This window comes from Neolamprologus multifasciatus, chromosome 11 (assembly GCF_963576455.1).
Source record: "Neolamprologus multifasciatus chromosome 11, fNeoMul1.2, whole genome shotgun sequence".
NCBI lineage: Eukaryota > Metazoa > Chordata > Actinopteri > Cichliformes > Cichlidae > Neolamprologus > Neolamprologus multifasciatus.
In genome coordinates this window covers 918,139-939,761 of record NC_140449.1, presented here as the reverse complement: position 1 = coordinate 939,761, position 21,623 = coordinate 918,139, and the positions used below count along the sequence as shown (strand labels likewise).

Below are 21,623 nucleotides of genomic sequence, written 5' to 3'. Positions count from 1 at the left end.
ACCCTGTGATGCACTCAAGGTAAAGATGTAAACTTGCATTCAAGGTACTTTGGTGTCTTGCTGGAGATACAGAGCTGAACATAAATTATATTTTTTAAGTGATGGGTCATTTCAGTAGCAACTTTCCAAACAGCTCAATAAATTAAAAGACATGCAAACAATTTTTATACGGTTCATCACAAAATGTGTCCACTAGCTAAATGTACAAGTGAAGTATAGTAAGTATACTTTGTATGCTATACTCTAAGTATAATATAATAAGTATACTATACTTTTGTGTCATTCAAAGGTTGTATGAAAAGATGTGATAGACAGTTTATTGTAGGCTAAATTGGTTGGTTTGCAGTAGTGTGGTGCAGTTTACAGTGATGCATATTGTTGGACTGTACGGCACAAAATGTAACATTTATGTTAGGCTACTTCAAGGGGGAGCAGACATTGATTTAAACTAAAAGTAAAGATGATGATACAGAATTGATTCTCTCACCAAATTTGACCTTTTATACGTCTTACATATTTAACCCATTCAACAGTCATATGGATTAACCTGCCTAAGAGATTGAATTGCTCACTAACAGGAGGTGCTGGATCCCTGCACGTTTTAAGTGCTACATCCAGATGAACAGAATCAACTTTTTTTCCATATCTGGATGATTGAGCATGCATCAAGATTGTTTACTGCTACACCGTTGGAGGTCCCTAAGTTTGTTCTTAGAGTTCCTCCCATATGCCAAATCCCATGTTAATCCTTGTCTGTACCTCTGTTTCTTTCCTAATGCAGATCCAGATGATGCCTCGACATTCGTAACTGGCATTGCTTTGTACAGAAACCTGGGCAGCATTCTCAATCTGCAGAGGTAAGACTTCTCAAGGCTGCTTCTGAAAGAAGGGGGATTTGGATTTCAGACAGGGAATTTGATAATGGGTTTGCATGAATGCAACAGAATGTTTTATACCAACGAACCAGGGCTACTGGGTTTCACAAAAAAAAGACTTCCCATGTGTCAGTATAGATATGACTTTGTGATAGAGGTTGTGGTGACACAGAAGTTGTGGTACAGAAGTTCTCATGAAATCCATTCATCTCAGAATTTCTTTTTTTTTTGTTTCATCTGTCTGTTCTTATTCCTGGAGTTTTTGGTTGTATGTAATGGTTTTGTTCAGCATATTCATTTTGTAGTTATCATGAAGGCAGAAAATAATGATTATTAATAAATAATAATTATCAGTTAATGAAAAATGCTTATTTAGTTTAGGGTCAGAATGGGTCTCCATGCGCATTACTATAGGATTTTGTTTTTTCTTTAGGGAACACTTACATTTGATTTAAATGAGTCTGTCAGTGAAGTCACTTGAAGACATGCACTGGACTTTGTATCCAATTTTTTTTTGTTATACTACTAGTGTTTCTAGGGGTGTTAAGTGTGTTTGTCTGTTCACCACTTTGTCATAGACTAAAGACATATCCAAATTCATGTTAAAAAAAAAAACATTTAAAGTTAAAAATTCTCAGCAATCTTCTGTTTGTTTTTTTCATTCTTCAACATATAGATTTAGGGTTTGGGTTAAGGTGTTAAGACCACATAGGCTTAACAGAAAAGGGTCAGGTTATTAGCAGTGATGGAGATTGGACTCTGTGCATGATAATTTTTCTCAGTTTCTACCTGTTAAGGCACAAATCAAATCCTGTAATATTCCAGCTAAAATGGGCTCTGCAGAGTTACTCTGGTATGGAAGAGGCAGAAAGACACTCATTGCATTAATTACACCATAATTTTTTTTCATACTGTGATGCAAACACATAGCTATTTCAGTGAAACATCCTTGACACAGGTTACCCACGTGGCCAAATTCCCTGAAGGGAAATTTGCCAGTAAAGAATAATAGCTTCTCTGGCCACTAAACACTGCAACAGTGTGGAAGATAAATGGTTAATTTATCTCAGGTGTCATGCACTGAGAGGTAAGGTAACAACAGAATCAAGTGGAATTAAACATTTGTCTGAAGTCAGTTCTGTCCTTAATAGAGTTAGTCCAGTCTTCAAAAGTTATAAGATAAACTCTCCTAGTATATGTTGCTAGAACTCCCTATCAAGAATTCCTCTGGTCAGCGATGGCCAGTAAAGCTTAAGTTATCAAAAGTGTAGAAAGGTATTCTGAATTAATCCAACTGCTTTAGTATTATAGCCACGCAGAGCACACACACCATTTAACAACAATGTTTCAATGCAGCAAAACTGTGCTGCCAGGCCTTTTAGCATCAGCTGCAACAGTAAGCACTTCTAGCTAAATGAATGCAAGGAATAAATGTAGGAGTACTATTCTCGCAGTGGGTGGCCCCATGTACGTCTTGTTTTTGGGGTAAAGGCATATCTTGGGGGGAAGTTGCAGTTGCTGGTAGTATGATGATTTACATTTGTTTTAATAGAAACAGCCTGCAGTAACGTTGAGAAGGAGTAATGTATTATGATAATACGCTAAAAACACATGAATTGATAAAATAAGAGAAAAATCAAGCAGACCCTCACCATCTGAGATCTTTTTCTCTTCTTTTTCTCCCAATTTTATCTTTTTCTCTACTCCTTTTCTGTTTTTGATGCCTCTCTAAAAGAAAATGAGAGAAGTTTGAAGCGAGAGACTAGGTGACACAAAAGTTTAAGATGAGTGATTGTGTTTTCAAATGGTGAGAGGGTGATTGTGTGTTGTGGATACAGTGATGATGTGAATAATCAGGAAACAGAGCACGGGCTGTTGAACATGATTGGCCAACTGGAAGCTTTCGATGTCAGTTCTACCAGTAGCTATTCACTTCTTTCTGATTGTCTGATCCCACATGATTGATAGTAGCTATGGAAAAACAGAAATAGCAATGCATACTAAGCAGGGATACAGAATTTAAAATAAAATGTCTCAAATGTTATAAGATACTGATAGACAATGTGCTTCAGTTACTGGAAAAGAAGGATTACTGGATCCATTTGTTCTGAAGTAGAGCACAAAGATTCTGGCAAGTGGCTGTAAAACGACTGAAGCAGAAATGTGGTACTTATCATCCTGCTGATTAAGAAATCATGACTGGTCTGGATCGCATAAAAAATACAACTGAACACAAACTATCAGTATTTAAATGAACTCTAAGTGGCCTAGCTTTTTGTGGCAGCTACATAATATTTGCTAAACTAAGGACAATGTCAATATGTCCTTTCAGATTTCATTTGAACAACAGCCTTCAGTATGACTTTGTCATCTGTGGATGCCATTATTGGCAGCATATTCCCCAAGTGGCCTTAAAGATATCAGGACTGTGAACTTAATCAGGATCAAGGACGTCATTTTAGCTAGCTTAAAGTCAAGTGTCATTTGATGTTCAATGAAATCAAAGAACTGGAGTCAGTAAGACCAGTGATCTTCCAGATAGCAATTCATCCGTTTGTCTATGCTAAATTAGTTTTTTCAATTTTCAGTGTTGAAATGCACTTCTGTGCTTGTAGGGCTATGTTTCCTCCATACATCTATTTATATTTTGTTTGTCCAGACATTCCGAGGAATCTTCTGCCCTCTGTCACACCCACTTTGGGATGAATTAGATGAATTCATGTGTAGCATCTCCCAGTTGTATTAGCTTTAATTTCCAGGGTTTTGTTTTGTTTTATTGTGGTGTATATTAAATTAGTTGTCAGTTTACCACTTTTATAATGAAATATTTTTATAGAAGAATCCATTTTATATATTAGATACTTCAGACAAAACATTGGTGTGCTTTCATCTACATCTGAGTATGTTGAAATTTTGGTGCATTTCCACTGCAGTATAGATTGTCAGTTAAAGGTGACAGTGTTGCCTTTTCTCTTCTTGTAGAAACAGCACAGTCCTCAATTCCAAGGTATTGTCAGTGACCATCAAGCCCACCCCTGCTTCCCTCACTGTTCCATTTGTGGTTGAGTTCTCTCACCTTTATAACGTGAGTAAAAAATAAACTTTTTACAGTTATAAAGCTGCTGCAACTGATCCTCTTTCATAACCATGTGGTTTCTCTGTTCTCCATTTATGTAGGGCACCACCAACCACACCTGTATATCCTGGGATGAGAGTGACAGGTAAGGCCCATGATATTTCTGATATGACATTTGACAGCACACACAGACTTATTAATTCATATTAATCAAATAATGATTAAATATTAATTAATTCTTTGTGGCATGGATTCAGCGGCGTGTAGGACATTTCAGATGTCATGCAATTTAATTCCTGAGAGATTTGGGGCCATATTGAAATTAGAGCATTAGGCAGTTGCTGAAGATTTTCAGCTGCACGTCCATGATGCACTCCACCACAACCAAAGATGCTCTATGATCTAGTTACTGCCGAGGCTATTTGAGAACAGTGAACTCACCGTTGTGTTCAAGAAACCAGTTTGAGACGATTTAGCTTTGTAGCCTCAGTTTGCTTCGTGGCATCTGGTGTTGCTCATCTGCTTCAGGGTTTTACATGCATCAGAGATGCTCTATATCTTTGTTGTAATGAGTGGTTATTATTGCCTTCTTTCCAGCTCAAAGAAGTCTGTCCCTTCTGATTTGATCTCTGACATCAAAAAGCCATTTTTCAGCAGAAACTAACACTCATTGGATACTATCCCAGTAGATAAGCAGTTTCTGAAATAATCAGACCAGCCCTCTGGCACCAACAACCATACCATATTCAATGTCACCTGAATCACCCTTCTTTGAACTCCCACAGATCTATAGGCCTAAATTCAGAGTCCATGCTCTGAGATACTAGAGGTGGGAATCACCATACATCCCACGATACGATATTATCACAATACTTAACGCACGATATTATTGCGATTTTTTAAAAATATTTTGCGATATTCAGGTTCTGTACATAAAGGTAAACTTTATCAATATTCATTTTATCTAATATCAAAGTCTCACACTCAGTCTTTCTCTCATTTCAGTTTTATTGTTGACAAACTGAACGGTTTGTATTACAGTCTAGTCCAACTTAACTGAACAACCATCTGGTACAATTATAGCTATTCTGAACTATGCAATTTATGAAAACTATGCAGCCCATTCAGCAAGTGAAGAATTTGAAAGTAAATTAAAACAAAATATAATTTTACATTAAATAAAAAAGTTTTAAACTTAATTAAAATAAAACATGTCTTAAATTAAAATAAGTAAACTGTCATGTTTATTGCTGCCAAAAAAAAAGTTAAACACATTTGGACAGTGAAGGAATGTCAGGATTCTTTTTCCCCTACCCCTATGAGATACTTGAGTAAAGAAGCAGCTGAACAGGTGTACTTAACACATTGGCTGGTTATTGTATGTATACACCTATATATGTGAATATATTTTATGGTGAAGCTTTAAGATAATCTGAAGCTAAAGAAGCAAATTATTGCAAAATTATTTTAGAATGTCTGGAGCTTGCTCCATGCAAGACAATTGATGTCTGGATATACAGTCTGTAATCCAGTATATTAATGAAAATTAACTGGCAAGTTAGTATGCATGCACATATGTAAATATCCATCCATCCCCCCCCCCCCCCCTCCCTCACCCAAGGGAGGTACTCTGGGGAAATAATGACCAAAATTAACAATTATGTCATTATTTACTAAGGTTTTTTTTTTTTTTTTTTTCTGTGATTGCTCAGGTCTTTACACTAACCACATGGACCCTTTGTTTCCATTTCTTTGACACATTTTACCACAGCTAACAGTGACAAGTTATTTAGATTTTTATTTAGATTAACTGGGAAACTTGAGTTTGGCCATTTTTTTTCTCCCTGTTAAATGATATCCCTAAAAAAATGTGTATTGTCTGGCTGAGCCCTGCAGATTATATTATTACTGAAAAAAAATATACTCCAACTTTTAATCCATATCTGGGAAACGTAGGCTTTGGTGAAGGATTTAGAGCCCAGAATGTGAACGTCGCGCATTGTTTGCATATTATTATTATTCAAAAATAATTGAAAAAACAAACTGCATCACCCAGTTACAAGCTATGCCATGTATTAAAATCAGACCCACATGCATAGTAATACATGGCACCTAAGTCAAGTCATTAGAGACGCCATGCTCCCTCTGAAGTTCTTTGGCTAGGCACAGTGTTTTTAATCTTGACAAAGTCAGTGAGCTGCTCCCCAATGGAAGGTGCTGAGTATGCTGGACAGCTTGGTTGCTCTTGTCTGGGACAACATTAACCCAGTGCTATCACTGCTACGACACTGATGTAGCGTGTGGAAAATTAAAAGTGTCGCTCACTGCTTTCCTCCCTCTCGCAACCCACGCACAGTTATCAACATGAACGATAGTGAGCAGCTCAGAGTCTACTGAGAGAGGAGAGAGTGTGGAGGAAAGAGAACGAATAAAAGATACGTATTGAACAGTTCGGTTTTACAGCCTCTACAGGCAGATTCAAAGCAGTCCTCATTTGTTCCTTGTCTTAAATGCCCTATTTGTTTAAGACTGGAAAATACAAAGAAACTATGTGAGCACTGAAAGACGAATGCGGACAGGGAGGAGGAAAGAGTCGAACATTTTGTAGCCTTATTGCAATGCAGGTTTGGATATTTGCATTTAGATGGGTGTATAAACTTGTGTTACAGAGACAGAAAGCAGAACATTCATCGCCTCAGTCAAGGGATAAAAAGAATTTTAGTTTGGTGTGTAGAAACCTGGGGCAAAATAAACACGAAAGCACACACAGATTATTTTGCATAGTCTTATTCCCAAACCGATTTTAAAGGAAAGGATACATGTTAATATGACAGTATTTTGCAATAATTTTCTGAACAGCTTCTTAAATTGATTATTTCCGCTGCCAAAAAAAGACATTTTCAATTCATGGAAACAACTTTTCTCATTAAAATAATCCTGCTTCTTTCTCTAAATAATTGTATTTTTATGCACGAAAGTCAGTGCCTCCTGTGCAGAATTTCTGTTCCCAGTTTTCACACAGCCCTGAAACTAAATTTGTTTAGACCAAATTCTTATGTTATGAATGCAAGCTTTAATGTGATAAATAGTGGTACATTTTTATCTGTCTAATATCTACTCAAAACCAGCATCTATAAGAGTTTTATTTTGACCAAACTGATCATAATCACCTCATAGATATCGCCCTATTCAGCAAGCTTAAATGACGACAGCGACAAAAGCAGGAACACAGAAAGGACAAAAGAATCCAATCTTGTGGTGTTTGGGTGCGGGGTTGGGGGAAGAGACGTTCTATGCGAAATTAAAATCTATCTAGGACAGGAGCTATGATTAATGACTTAATATTTGGGAGAGAAATTGGAATATGAGGAGACGTCCTTGTCATGTTGATAAGAGCGTTGAAGCTGCCTGGGCCTTCACTTGCATCACGCTTCAATCTCCTGGAATCAATAACAAGAACATCAGCAGTCTCTGTCTCCCTGTCTCACACATGTTGGCATTAATACTGCTTACTGATGTGCTATAAATACTAAATATTAATTGGCATCAGACTAATATTGCCATGAATGGCAGCTCAGACACTCTGCCAGTGATACACACTGTTCACTGTATAACTTTTCTATAAAGGGGAGTGGGGCAGGTGGACTTTCAAAAAAAAACTAAGCATCTTCTTTTTCAATTAAAATTATTATTTTCTTTGTTCTTTGGCTTTCAAGACCCTGGAGAGCATTTAATTAAAAAATGAAAAGGCATTACTTATTCTCTTATTGCAATATCGCCATGCTTATTGTTATAGTGTTATTTTCTAGGGGAAGGATAAGAGTTAAAAGGTTGTTGGACCTCAGAGGGTTGAATAGGCTGGTCAACTGGAAGCGTACAAAAAAGGTATTGAGGAAGATACAAGTTTGTCTGTCTGTATCTGAAACACAGGATCTTAGCTCGGGCATTCTCTACCAATCTAACGAGCATATCCCATTTTGATCTCAGCACTTCCAGCCATACTCATACTCTACTATGCCAGACGCTTGGTTATGGCAGTCCATTTATGGCCCGCCTGCTCTAAACTTGCGTCTTATCGTTATGTGTGAGATTGTCCCAGGGGCATCTCTGCACAGCATTCACCTGGGGTTCTGGTGTGGTAGATCCCAGCCTCTATGATTTTTGTGCTCAGAGCTTGTTCCTTTGATGCATGATTAGTGGCTCAGCTATATTTCAGTCCACCTTTGTCTAGTCACTAGTAGGATTTCTCAATATCAGCCACTTCTTCTGTCTGCCGGTGCTAAATACTGTGCAGGGGCCAGTCCTTCTATGATGGTTCCTCTTCTCTTTTTGGTTTCTGCTGCCTGAGATATTCATTAAGTACATTGTCTTGATGTAAGTGGCTTCCTATCTCTTCCTTTGGCCAGCTTATTATCCCAGCAGGGTATCTCATCACCGACCTCTTCATGGTTCCCATTTGCCTATGGGATTCCCAGGTATCTGTAGCTGTCATTAATGTCTCCAGGGTTTCCTTCGGGTATTGCAATCCCCTCAGTTCTGACTACCTTCCCTCTCTTTGTTACCATACAACTACACTTCTTCAGTCCCAGTGATATTCCCTTCTGTAGATCCTAGTGGATCAGTGAAGGTGACTGATGATTGCTCTATTCCGCAGTTGGTATCCATAGCCAGGCTTGTCAGTGATTTCACTGAGGGGCTTCAGGCCATTATAGAAAAGCAATGGGAACAGAGCATCTTTTTGGTAGATCTGCACTTGATAGTGACTTTTGCAACTGGCCAAAGTTGGCCTTTAGTGTTTTTTGCCACATCCCCATGACTTCTTGATAAAAGCTCTTAGGGTTATGTTGATCTTTTATAATTCTAGGCATTGCATGAGTCATAGGCTTTTTTTAGTCAATCCAGGCAGTGCACAGGGGACAGAGAGAGAGAGAGATTTATCTACAAGGAAACTGTCTTTTGTAGGGTTATCCCGTATGGAAAAGAAATAGTAAAAACATATATGATTTACTCATGAAAGTGGCCACTTTCTCATTACTTTCATTTTTTTTTTTTTAGTAAGTATCCAAAACATACAAGTTTCATTATATAATTTTTCAAGGGATCTTATATGTGTTTTCACTCTGGTATGCTTTTCATACAAGTTTCATACAAGACAGATACAAACTTTATAAGATTTATATATATCTTTTCCATATGGGTTGTGTGTTATTGTGTGCCACACAGTAAGCTTATTTCCGTTTTCTGACAGTCAGAACTTCATCCCACATGTGAATGTTGTGGGTTTCAATTGGCTTGTTAGAAGTTTGCAGAGGTGTTGAGTGAGAAAAGTGTCTTTTCACTGTCAACCAGATTTAGAGGAAACATCTTTTTCAAGATATCTTTGCAATGACCTGTGAAGGCAGCTTTCAATTTCCCACCAAATCTCAACTTTTGCTTTGAGAAGTCAACAGTCTTTCAGTGTCTTTTCACAGAAGTTTTGCCTGAGAGGGAAATAGGTTGGAAAAAAAATATGTGTCTAGTAGTCTATATAGTCTATAGTCTAGCTAGATTATTTGTCCAGTAGTTATTATTTCTCCGCTAACACATTCTCCATTTCTCCATAAAATATGGAAATTATTTTCTGTGCTGAAAAGAAAATGTAACCAGAAACTAGACTGGTGCCTATATCTGACCAGACTGGAACTGAAAAAATACTAAACATCATCATCATCATCAATTATTTATTTATATAGCACTTTATAGCACTGTGAAAACACACCTGGTAGACCAAAGTGCTGTACTAATATGTACTAATATGCACATAGTAATAAAACCAGACATAGCAATAAAATTAAAAAAAAAAAAAAAAATTAATGTTTTAAAAAAAACAGCTAATAGTCTGAAGATTTTTGGAATGAAAGAGCATTTTATGTTTGAATTGTGCAATATATCCAAAACACAAAACAAAACAAAAAACCAAAAAACTTTAGCTTTACCTTCAAACATTCACAGCAACACAGGAGAAAAGATTTTTTTTCTTTTTCTGTTTTAAATCAGAGGAAAGAGCTTTTAGTGTGTTGGCTAAACATTGTTTACCAGACTCTAGCCAATAAACACTAACCTTGCTTTTGACCATACAAATCAACCTTGCCGTCTCACTTAATTTGCAGAGTTGATGCTGATGTTGAGCAGCTGCCTCAATTCATCAGAGATGTTGGGCTGGAGTTTTCATCAATTACTGTAATACAAGGGAAGGTGAAGATTAATAGATAGGGGTAGGGGCATATTTATTTACATGTGTCTCTGAATAGAAAGAGACTGCATTACAGGGAACACACTGTTGTGTTTATAGTCAGAACATGCTAATCAAGCGTGTTCTAAGCATGCCAGCCTGTGTATGGCATGTTTATGGTCTGTATAGATTATCATCATCATTTATTTATATAGCACTTTAAAAACACACCTGGTAGACCAAAGTGCTCTACAATACTAATATGCACATAGTAATAAAACCAACCATAACAATAAAAAAGAAAAAAGAAAAAAAAAACGTTAGTTACCCACAGAGTTAAAAGCCAGGGAATAAAAATAGGTTTTTAATAAAGACTTAAAAACTGGCACTGATGTAGCCTGTCTAATATGGAGAGGAAGGTTATTCCAAAGCATCGGCGCTGCAACAGAGAAGTTTCAGATTAGATCATTTACTTCTTAAATTTTTATTAATTGGCCACTTAAGACACCACAACAAGGTACAACCACAAATGTTATTGACACCAGATCCAGGTGTTATGTGAACATATCAACAAGAAGTAGCCTGAAGACACAGATGTAACCTAAACCATTTTGAAGCTCTGTGTTGTAATCTGCGCTGCTATCTGATATGCAGCTCCCAAGAAATGTAAATGCACATTGTGTCAACGTGGCTGTACAGGTATAAACATTAGCAATGACACTGCCCTCTGTGCAGATCCCAGAGTTGTATTTTTTTTGTCATATATCACAAATGTTTTTTCCCTATTATTCAGTTTTTAAAACCTTGTTATTCTTCATAATGTCACGTTATTGTTTTCTGTTTCTGACTGTTAGTCCAGTCAGAAGTATCCAGTTTTGCCTAGTCACTTTTAATAAATGGAAGTATTTAATTTTTTAATTTTTGCCATGGCCCCTCAGTTAAAGTATTATGCAGTGTCACTAGGGGTAAGGACACGCTGTCAGTTATTTTGAAGAATGTCTCCATTGCTGCATTCATCATGGTGATGTGGAACGTCCCAGCCTGGAAGTTATCAGAACATTGGAAACACCACCAGATCTACCTGAGACAGTTGGGGTGTACCCTGGTTACGCCACACATGAAAAGGAGAGTTGATGCTGCTACATTGTTAGCCCTAATCCAATCACCAATGACCTCCTGGGAGTGAGGAAAACTTATGTGACTGTCTAATACTCTGCTGGACAACCTCCTTGAAATGTTATTGTTACCTTTGGTACTGAAACAAATACAGCAAGGTAACAACTGTTTGTTTCTCCGTTCACAGCCAGTATGCCCCGAATATAGCATGGGGCACAGTTGTGTGCTATAAGTGCCTGTAGTTTATACTTAGCTTTAGTTGGTTTTAGTTATTTCCAGTCCCACTGCAATTGTAGTGAGAGTTTGATTGGCATTGCAACCAAGAAGTCTAATTTGTTCCTGGTGGCTGACAATCTCTATTGTCTTGGCAATCAGGGAACAAAGAAAATAATATGGAACGGTTACAGCCTATGATAGCTTAGTCCTCAGAGGTTTAAGCTAATGTATCCACTGCTGTGAAAAATGCCCTACCTTTCTTAATTTCTTATTGTGTTCCATAGTTGTCACACACACGTGTTTCAACTCATCAAACAAATTTTAATATTAGACAAATACAACCTGAGTATGTACAAAACGTAATTTTCTAATTATTTTATTCATCAAGGGAAAATAGCTATTTGAAGCTATCTGATGCAGTGTGAAAAAGTAACTGCCCTTTTACCTATCAACTGGTTGTTGATGGTTCTTGTGAGCAACAAGAACTATAGTCAAGCATAGTCAACTATAGTCAACTGTCAATGAAATTGAACTCAGCTCTCCAAATAATGTAGTAAATCACAGGTTAATTTAATTTAATGTAGCAAAGCAGTGAGAGTGAAGAACACCATTAACTTACATATGACTAGCTAGTAGATACATTAGAAGGTCACCTGGCTGAACTGGAGCCAGGAATGTCTGCGAATGACCAGCTGGCACCTTCAAAGTGATCCATGACAAGCAAATTGTTTCCAGGTTGTACACAACTTTGGAAACCCTCATTCATCTACTGTCTTGTGTTGCTCGCACATTAGCCTCCAGAACAGCTTAATTTTGCATAGAATGAAATGGAATCTAGTATGGACTGAGATCTGGTATCTGTGACAATCACAGATTTGTCTTTCTTTAATGAGTCAACTGTACAATAAATATTCCACAAAAAAAAGAGAGAGAAACAAGGCTGCATTTTGGCCACATGCTAAATGCGCACAGTTAAAGAGAGATGTTTAAAATCAGAAATAAACTCTCTCGCAGACATTTGTGGCTTACAGTGTGTCTGTTATTGTAAGGCAAATAGGTATGCTGAATAAATTCAAATAAAGTGAAAGGACAAATGAGAGTGTGAAAGAGAGAGAGAGAGAAAGTGTGTGTGTGTGTGTGTGTGTGTGTGTGTGTGTATTTGTTTGTTTATGTGTTAGCTTCAGGAGGTGACTCAGTGCTGACATTAGCACATAACTGCTAACAGAAATCCAATATATTAGGAATGAGTGCAGTTTCTTTGTGCAGATGATGTGATTAAGTCTTTCTGTGAGCCACACCATGGCCTGCGGACAGTTTTGCCCCCACTGTCTAATTGGATAATTTAGGTGCTGGTCCAGCAGCCCTGCATGGAACAGTGTCCTCTGCCAAGAACTGGCCACATGGATAGTAAGGTGAATGCCAGCATTAAGAAAATATAGTGTGTTTTTACAAGGATGATCTATGGAGGAGCAAAATTTGGTTCTGGACAGTTCAGCAAATAGCTACATTTTTAAAATGTCTACATGACGAATAATATTACTTTATTTATGCCCTAAAGTAGGTGCCTGAACACCAGACCTAATGGTGTTGCAAGTATTTAAGGGTTGCAGTAATTAGGTCTAGTGTAAGGGTTATTTTAGTTCTACTGAATGCAGCTGAATGCACGTGGGGGTACATGACAAACAGTGAAAATATGATGATGATGATGATGATAACATTTGGTTTGCCTCACAATTGTATGTTTGTTTTCATTATTACTGAATGAGGAAGGTGTTGTGTTTGTATATAAACACAATGGGTCGTTGTTAGGCACACTTTAATGTTAAAGTGATTACATCACACTCTTCCACTTCTTCTCTAACCTCCTCATTTGCCTGTTTCACAGTGGCATCTCTGGCCTAAAGGAGTAATAGCAACCATAGAAGCACAGTACATTCAGATTGAGTCTACATAAGCTTGTACACACAACAGAAGCCATGGTTTTGGGAATTCTATTTCACAAGGAAAGGGAGAGCTACCACCAAGTGACAAAAACCCAGTTTCAGTATGAGGGATAAGCAACTTATATCTATGGGAACTTTTCAGCTACGCAATCATCTGTCAGAACATGTGTCGAAAAGATGAGATCAGCATTATTTAGGACTAATTTAACTCCCAGTTATACTGCGATTAAGACCATCTTTTCCTAAGCAATGCAACAAATTAACAGGTTATCACATTAAACCACAATTTACCTAAGCACAATCAACATCCATCAGCATCTTCTCAGGAAAAAATACATTTATTATATAACTGGGTGTTAAGTCACACATTGAAAGTAGTCCTGATCACATTTTGTGGACACATGCTGTGCCAGCTATTGTGCCTTATTGTGCCTCTGTCTGTACACCGGATCTGACAAGGAAAGAAAACAAACACGGGGGACAGTGACAGTCAGCTAATCATCCTGGTGAACCACCAGTGAACCTGACTCAAACACTCTCCTCTACACGGTCCCCATTTATAAAGTTCTCTGCAAACAAAAACATTACTGCTAACTAGTGGCTTTTCCCCTTTCAGAGGAGCTAGGCAACACTGAAGAACCACTTTTTGATTGGGAGAAAAAAAGTGAAACTGAACAATCTTTCCTCAGTTTTTAACATAAAAACTTTTTGCTGCAACACCAAAGTGATCCCCACAAACTCCTGTTTAATATCAACTTCCTTGTTTGCCATTTAGTTGCCACTAACCAACCCAGTGATATCATATTCTGTACTCACACAAAATGGTGCTACTTGTGCTCTAATAACTGTAACTTAAAACACTTATTTTTTAAAATCCAGCTTTAACCTCCCAAGACACGAACTCTTTCATGGCGTGCATTTATTATTTTTCTTTGATATTTGGGCTGATTGGGACCTGATGAATGTAAAAACAAAGAATTACCTGATTTTATTTTTTTTACCTGATCTTTGTTTCTGATAAAAATGACATCCACATATGAGGACATTCACTTTAAATTTTAAAATTTAAATACAAAGAAATGAACAGTTTCTAATATTTATGGTACTTTGATTTCATTGGGGAAAGAATATCAACTCAAAGTAAAATAAAAAAAACACATTACATGTAAGTTCTAAATTGATTTGTATGCTATTGAGTGAAATTAGTATTTAATCCTCAAGGAAAACATGACTTAGTTGGCAAGTGCAGCAGTAAGATGTTTCTTGTAGTTGGTCACCAGGTTTTCAGGAGGGATTTTGGCCTTTCTTTACAGAAATGCTACATGGAATGTTAAGAGGTAAAAAAAGAAAAGAAAAATAACTTAAACGATCAATAATTATTGATATTGGTCTCAATTTATTTTCTGCCAATTAACAGCTGTAGTTTGGTGCTTGGTTTCCGTTCATCATTCTTAACATTCAGCTGCTTTTTCATCAGTTTGACTGTGTCTAAATTTCTGTGTGCACTGAAGCAGAGTAACATAAGGCTGGGCTTTGTCAGGAGCCTGGTCAGATGGAGTTTTGCTATCTAATTACCAGAGATGTCAAATTATGAAACCGTGAAGCTAGAGTGTGTCATACTGCTTTGATTTGACCAGCAAAACATCAGCCTTTTGACACTACTAGCATGTTCAAAATGAAAAATAAGTGGGTGGAGCTTGTGTGCCTCCCTATCCAACACGAGTGAGAACGTGTTGCCCTATCCTTCCCTGTGGCATCATACAGAACCAAGAGAATAACCGTTAGAAACAGTGTTTGCAGTAGAAGAAACTTTAGATGTCAACAAATCAATAATCTGATACAGTCTTAAAAAGATGGAATTAACTGGCCAACTCAGCAACACTAAAAGGCCCAGACACGAGAAAACTAAAGTGGATGATCACAGAATTCTTTCCAAGTTAAAATAACCCCTCCCACAACATTTAACCAAGTCAAGTCCACTCTTGAAGAGGTAAGTGTGTCATCAAAGTATTTAGTTAAGACACTTTCATCCTTTCAGGAATGTAAATACAGAGGTGCATATTAGACTTCACCTCAAAACATCTAAAAGAGCTCTGAAGAGCAAATCTCTTATATATTAAACCAAGAATTATTTGTAACAGAATGATAGGAGGAGAAAAATATGGGGGAGAGGAACAGCTCATGATCTGAAGCATACCATATATTCTGTCAAACAAGGTGCAGGTAACATTATGCCATGGCCATTTTATGGTTGCTGTTGGATAAAAGTCCCTAACTTTTACTGCTAATGTGACTCTCAGGCTTGGTGCTTCAAATTGTGAATTGTGACCCAAACCATACTGCTGAGCAACCCAAGAACCATTACAGGATTAAAAAGGATGGCAGAGCAACACACAAACAAGCTGCTAAAAAAATAACTGATATATTTTAAGTTCACATTTAGAATAAATTTATTCCCAACATTTATACCAATGCCACTCTGCATATTTTTGCAGTATAATAAAATAACATATACATTTCTGTTTTTATGCTAGTGTAAAAAAATTACTCTTGGTGTGCCCAGTGTACTTTATATCAGCTATTTCACATTAAAATACTTTGTCGCTACTACTTTACTGGCCCTTTTCCACAGCAGGCATTCTGAACAGCCATGGCAGGAAATAAGCAGGTGTAACTGATATACATGTAGTGGTCAGTTTTCTTTCTTTCTTTTTCTTTCTGCTTTGATCCGCTGTCAACTGTGAACAGCTGTGACTCATTAATGTTACTGGGAGAAAAGATGCAGTGGTATTGATCACTGGGCCAGATTTCCATGATAGTGGCACTGCTTTCTGCTCATGCTTTGGTGTACTTTTTAATAACAGGCTTTCAAATTGGATTATCGTTCAACAATAGGGCCAGAAAAAAGAAAAAAAACCATTAACGCAGCAGGCATTCACTGTAGACAGGAATGAGCCGCAATATAACTTAATACAAACGTATTTCACATTAGGTATTAAAATAATTCCAGTTGTTTCCAAACTTGCCACTGATCCACCGTCATAGGGCACTGATCGCTGTATTAATTAACAGATCTTGATCAACACGCAATGTGTCCATGTTTGCAGCGCTGCTTTCCCAGCATGCACCAGTTTCCCATCAGAAATTGCATAATTTGCTGCCTCTTTTTTATATGAGGCATGCATGGGAATTTTAACATTATGATAAAAAAATTTACATTAAATAAAGAACTCTACTGTATATACATTGTGCATAGTACATATAGCACAATATTGTAATGGCTAATATTTAGCTCACTTGAAACAACACGTCACTATTAATATTATTATTTTTAATAATACTAATGATAATAATAATGACAACGATAATAATAATGATAATGATCCCGAGTGGTTCAGATGTGAGTGTTGGCAGTGTGTTTCTGTAATGTGTGCGGGCTGAGAGCTGCAGCACGCCGCCTTGTAGCGCCTCATCGTCGCCTCCAGTCCGCTGTGTGCGCGTGCCTGCTGCAGCGGCAGAGATGTAAAGTGGATTAAAGAGCCGGGATAACGCGGTGGGATTTGAACCGCCGTTTTTTCTTTTTTCTTTGCTTTCTTTAATTTGCCGGGGCTCTCTTATATTCACCGCATCGCTTTTCTCTTTGTGCTTGTGTGTGTGTGTCTCTCTCTCTCTGTGTACGTGTGTGTGCGCGCGCGCGTGTTTCTCTCGTGCAGCTCCTCTCTGCTGGGATCCTGGTCTGCCAGGGGCTGCAAAACCGTGCTTGTCGACTCATTCAGAACCAAATGCTCTTGTGACAGACTGTCCACCTTCGCCATTTTAGCACGGCTAAATCCCGAAATGGTAAGTCCGACAACCTCCCATGACTTCCATAAAGGTATCGGAGACGGGATGTGTTTTTGTGGGGTTCTTTGAGAATGCATCAGCTGTTTCTTTTTTTCTCTCTCTCTCTCTAAAGGGCGTCATTGTCATTACATATCAACAGATCCTCCCTCTTTCCCCCTCCTTCCTTTTCTATGTCTCGACATGCCAAAGCCATGCTGCAAAAGGTTATTAAAGGCTTGCCAAAAAACGGATTTTATTTAGGGGGTGTCTTTACTTATGTGGCTGTTTATCTCTTCCAAGCGGAGGAGCAGCACCGTGCTAACCTGTGGTCTCTGCTCTCAGATATTCACACACATGACACCATAAGTAGGATTTCAAATCATGTTAGAGCTGATGATCATAACTGCATGCCCCTCAAATTCCACACCCCTCCTTAATTTTCTTATTTTAGGTAAACGCCAACAATTGGTGTTCACATTAGCATATTTTCCCATAATAGCCTGTCAGTTGTGTCTCCATGGTTATCACAGGCCCAGTGGAGAAGGTGCTGCATGGCAATTCCATAATCTGTACTACAACAACAAGCAGCAGGACACATTTTACCCAGACTTGGAGGTAAAGCAGGACACAGAACACAATGCCCTTCCATTGTGGCTGCAGCTGGGCTCAGCAGTCAGCTATGTGTCTGTAGAAATCACAGCCGAATCCCAGTGACTCAAACGTGGCCCAGTTTCTGTGGGCACAGGGCTGTGTCTTTGTGGCAATTTTTCATTTAGACCGATTAGTTATTATTAGACTGGAAATTGCCTCAGAAGCAGTTTGTTCACTAGTTGCCCTGGTAACAACATGGGCACGGAGGCTTTCTTAAAGATACAGGAGGCAGCAGGCTGCCCGTCATGCTGCCTGAACGACTTAGAGAAAGAGGCTAAGCCAAGGGGAAGAGCTGAAAAAAAAACCCAGACTGGCTATAACGCAGCCACCACGTATAAGTTAATTCAGGTTTTGATTGAACTGGGAAGAGCTGGGATGAAAGGTGCTGAGTGTGGTTGTGGTTAGTTTATCATAGCTTATTGATATTTAAAATTGTAATAGTAAACAAAAGTCATATTGGTAGGTACCTTGGTTTGGGACTTGGTTCATGTGTGAAAGAGATTTTGAAAAAGTAGTGGTGCCCACTGGGCATGATTGGGCATGGATACTTGCTAACTAACAGACTAATAATTAAGCACTGCTTGAGACGTGTAGTTCAAAGGCGAGAATAAGCAGGAGAGTCCTAGTGACTTTACACCTTACTGGTATCTTATCTTACTGGTATCTATATGGATGAGTAATTAAAACCTATCTTTTATAGAGCTGTTGTGAAAAGGGAAACCATTTCTTTTACAAGGACTGACCCTTGATGCCAGGACTTTTGATGCAAGGGTCATGTATCCAATGGAAGAAGTCCAGTTTTTGGTACTTAGACATTGACTGCATTTTTCTGATGCATCACAGCCAGTCCAGTAATGATAGAGATGCACGGTGTTGTTGACCAGGTAGAATTTTCACACTGGAACATCCATTAAATCGCAAGTTTTTGATAATGTCTTTTAAATCAGTTGAATCCTTTGTGTTCAGTAGAAATGTTTGACACTGCTATATTTTAATATAATATGATGAAATTGCTTTTCTTATTTTGTAGGCTTAATGATTCATGTTATATTGTAACTTGATCAGTACAGGGATCAAAAATGAGGACAATCTATTCGCTCCTCTCCACCTCCAGATGAGCCGTTCAGTTATCTGGACAGGACCTTGGCTGAGGGAGGAGAGGAGGAGAAAGCAGGAGGTCACACCTTGATAAGCTACAAGCTGACACACTGGGCACAGTGCAAGTATGGAGCAAACCGTCTTGCTTAGGAAGAAACAGTAGAACAACAGAAAGGCCTTAAGAGTCGATTGTTTTTTTGACATCCAAGTGTGTCTGTGGAGACATGTAAAAAATTGCTGTTTAATATGTATTATCTGAATTAAACACATTGTAAAAATGAGCTTCCATTTTATTAATTTAGTCCTGAAAAAAGGCCAAATAGTTTAAAAATCAGTTAATAATTTAAAACATTTAGTTGATCAACATGCCAAATATTCACTGTCCAACTTATCAAATTTGAGAATTTGCTACTTTGTCATTAGAAATGTGCTATCTCTGAATAATATAAAATATATATAAAAATGTGAGAAAATTTGTTAAATTTGTGAGATAGTTATGTCTTTTTAACTTTTTATAGATAAAATAATCTCCCTGTGTTTGCGTACGTAAAAATAGCACACCCTGTTTAAATGTTTTCAACGGTGTATAGGAGAGGTAATTGAAATTCATCTTTTATGCATAAATATTCAGCTGGAGATTTTTATGATTAATCTGGTAATATTTTTTCAAATAATTAACTGTTAGTTACTAAACAATTACAGCTATAATTAGAAATTGGGCCAAGAGCTCTCCTTTTAGCCAATAGACAGTTCTTTACCCCAACATATTTCTTTTCAAATCAGCGAGGCAAAGACAGTTAATCATTTTGTTGTTTTATTTTTTCCCTTAGTGGCATCAGCAGGCAGAAATTATAGGGGTGAAGAATAGTAATGACACTGAGAATCTGAGGTCATTGCTTTAGTCCTTCATTTATACCTTGAATTATGATGGCTGTGGACTGGTAGTCATTCTTGTTCTAGTTCTTTGCTTGTTTGCTTGAATGGCACATGGGTAGTTGGTGCATTAAAAACTAAAAGCCTGTAAAATCCTGAGAATTTTGTGGACACATAAATTTGAAAGCTGACGGCCATCTGCAGAGAGCCTCGCTCTCAGTGTCGATCTTAACTCCATTTCACATATGACATGGCTCTAGTAGTGAGGCAAGTTTCTTAACTCAAGCCATTAAACTACAATGCTACCACATGTACTGTAGATATTAGCTTTCTGTCTCTGGATTTATAGGTCATCTTTTAACACTTTTCTCAGTGCTATGCCATATAATATTGTCTGTTATAACACAGGTATAATTATTATGTGATGTAAAACTTACAAAACTTACATTTCTGGATATCAGTGCTGCAACGACATCGTGCAGCGACAACCACGAGGCAAGCTCGGAAACGTTGGGGAGCTTTTGATGACAATCTAGCATCTGAAAATGGAGCTACTTCAGCAACTTCCAATCAAGCATAGTGCTTTTCAAAATAAGAACAGTTCTTAAAGGTGGAAACAACAAACATCTCTGACAATTCAGTCAAATGCAAGAATGAAATAAACGCAGCTGATGATGTGTGGCCCAAAACTAAACAAATATCTCAGCTAAGCATCACTGAAGTACTCACTAGTTGCCTTGCGTATGACAGGAAGTGCAAACAGTGGATGGAAATCACTGATGCATGCCGGTAAAGGAGGGCTATAAGCAGCTAGTTAAAACACTCCACCCTATTATACAGTATGATATTGTATATTGCGCACTCTCCTGAAAAGTTACCAGATAAAGATAATTTACTTTTCATATATAATTTACTTTAAGTGTTAAGCAGTCATGTAGCGTTAGTTACTAATAAGTTGCAATATTTAATAATTAATATGTAATAAATTCACAGGAAACTACTACAACTACTTTTGTGTTTACATTTGGTATAAAGCTATTATTGCTCTATAATTCTGCTGCTGCTTCTTCTGGCACCTTAAAGCAATAGATTCACTCTTTCAATTAAGCAGTCCGTGATCAATGACAGTAACTCTTCAGAGTTACACTGCTAGTTTGCACTGCTAAATGTTGCTCCCTTTAATAAGCTGATAAAATGCTGGCAAAACACACGTTTAAGATATTTTCAGGCAATAATGTAGCTGTGTAAATTTCAAATATCTGCTCAGTTTATCAAGACACCACTTATTTTCAAAAGTGCTCCGACGTTTTCTGAGACGTCTGTTAGCCACTAGCTCGATAGCTCGCTGGGGTTCAAGGCTCACTAGAGCCAGTGAGAACACCGGACTCCCGGCAAATCGTTTTCAAACCCACCACCGTCTTTCGCTACTCAGGTTAAACATGATATATAAGTCACTTAGATAACTTAAAAATGTTATTGTTTGGCTTTTTTCAGTATTTTATTTGTTCCTGAGTAAATCGGTTTGGCTGAGATTAAAGTTATAGTTTTTACACAGCTGAATAAACGTCAAGCAGACAGCTGATTATCAGAAGTGTGAGATGCTCGAGAATATACTCCGGTGTCCTGTTATATTTTAGATAGCAAGGAGCAGACAGCTGAGTTTATTAAACTCTGCCGAAACAATCTGCAAATTTCATTAAAATTTTATAAACTAATATCTTGTCTTGGTTTTTAGTTAGCAC

General features: G+C 37.7%; 1 protein-coding gene across 15 annotated transcripts in view; it reads left to right on the top strand.

Annotated features, from left to right (window-relative positions):
- adgrb1a (adhesion G protein-coupled receptor B1a) overlaps positions 1–21,623 on the top strand; it is a 192,402-nt gene that overhangs the window by 126,049 nt on the left and 44,730 nt on the right. For all 15 annotated transcript variants that reach the window (XM_085176673.1, XM_085176681.1, XM_085176674.1 and 12 more), the window contains 4 exons: positions 782–857; positions 3,858–3,960; positions 4,053–4,096; positions 17,151–17,277. In XM_085176673.1, the coding sequence (XP_085032799.1) occupies positions 782–857; positions 3,858–3,960; positions 4,053–4,096; positions 17,151–17,277 (350 nt within the window). The remainder of the gene's footprint in view (positions 1–781; positions 858–3,857; positions 3,961–4,052; positions 4,097–17,150; positions 17,278–21,623) is intronic.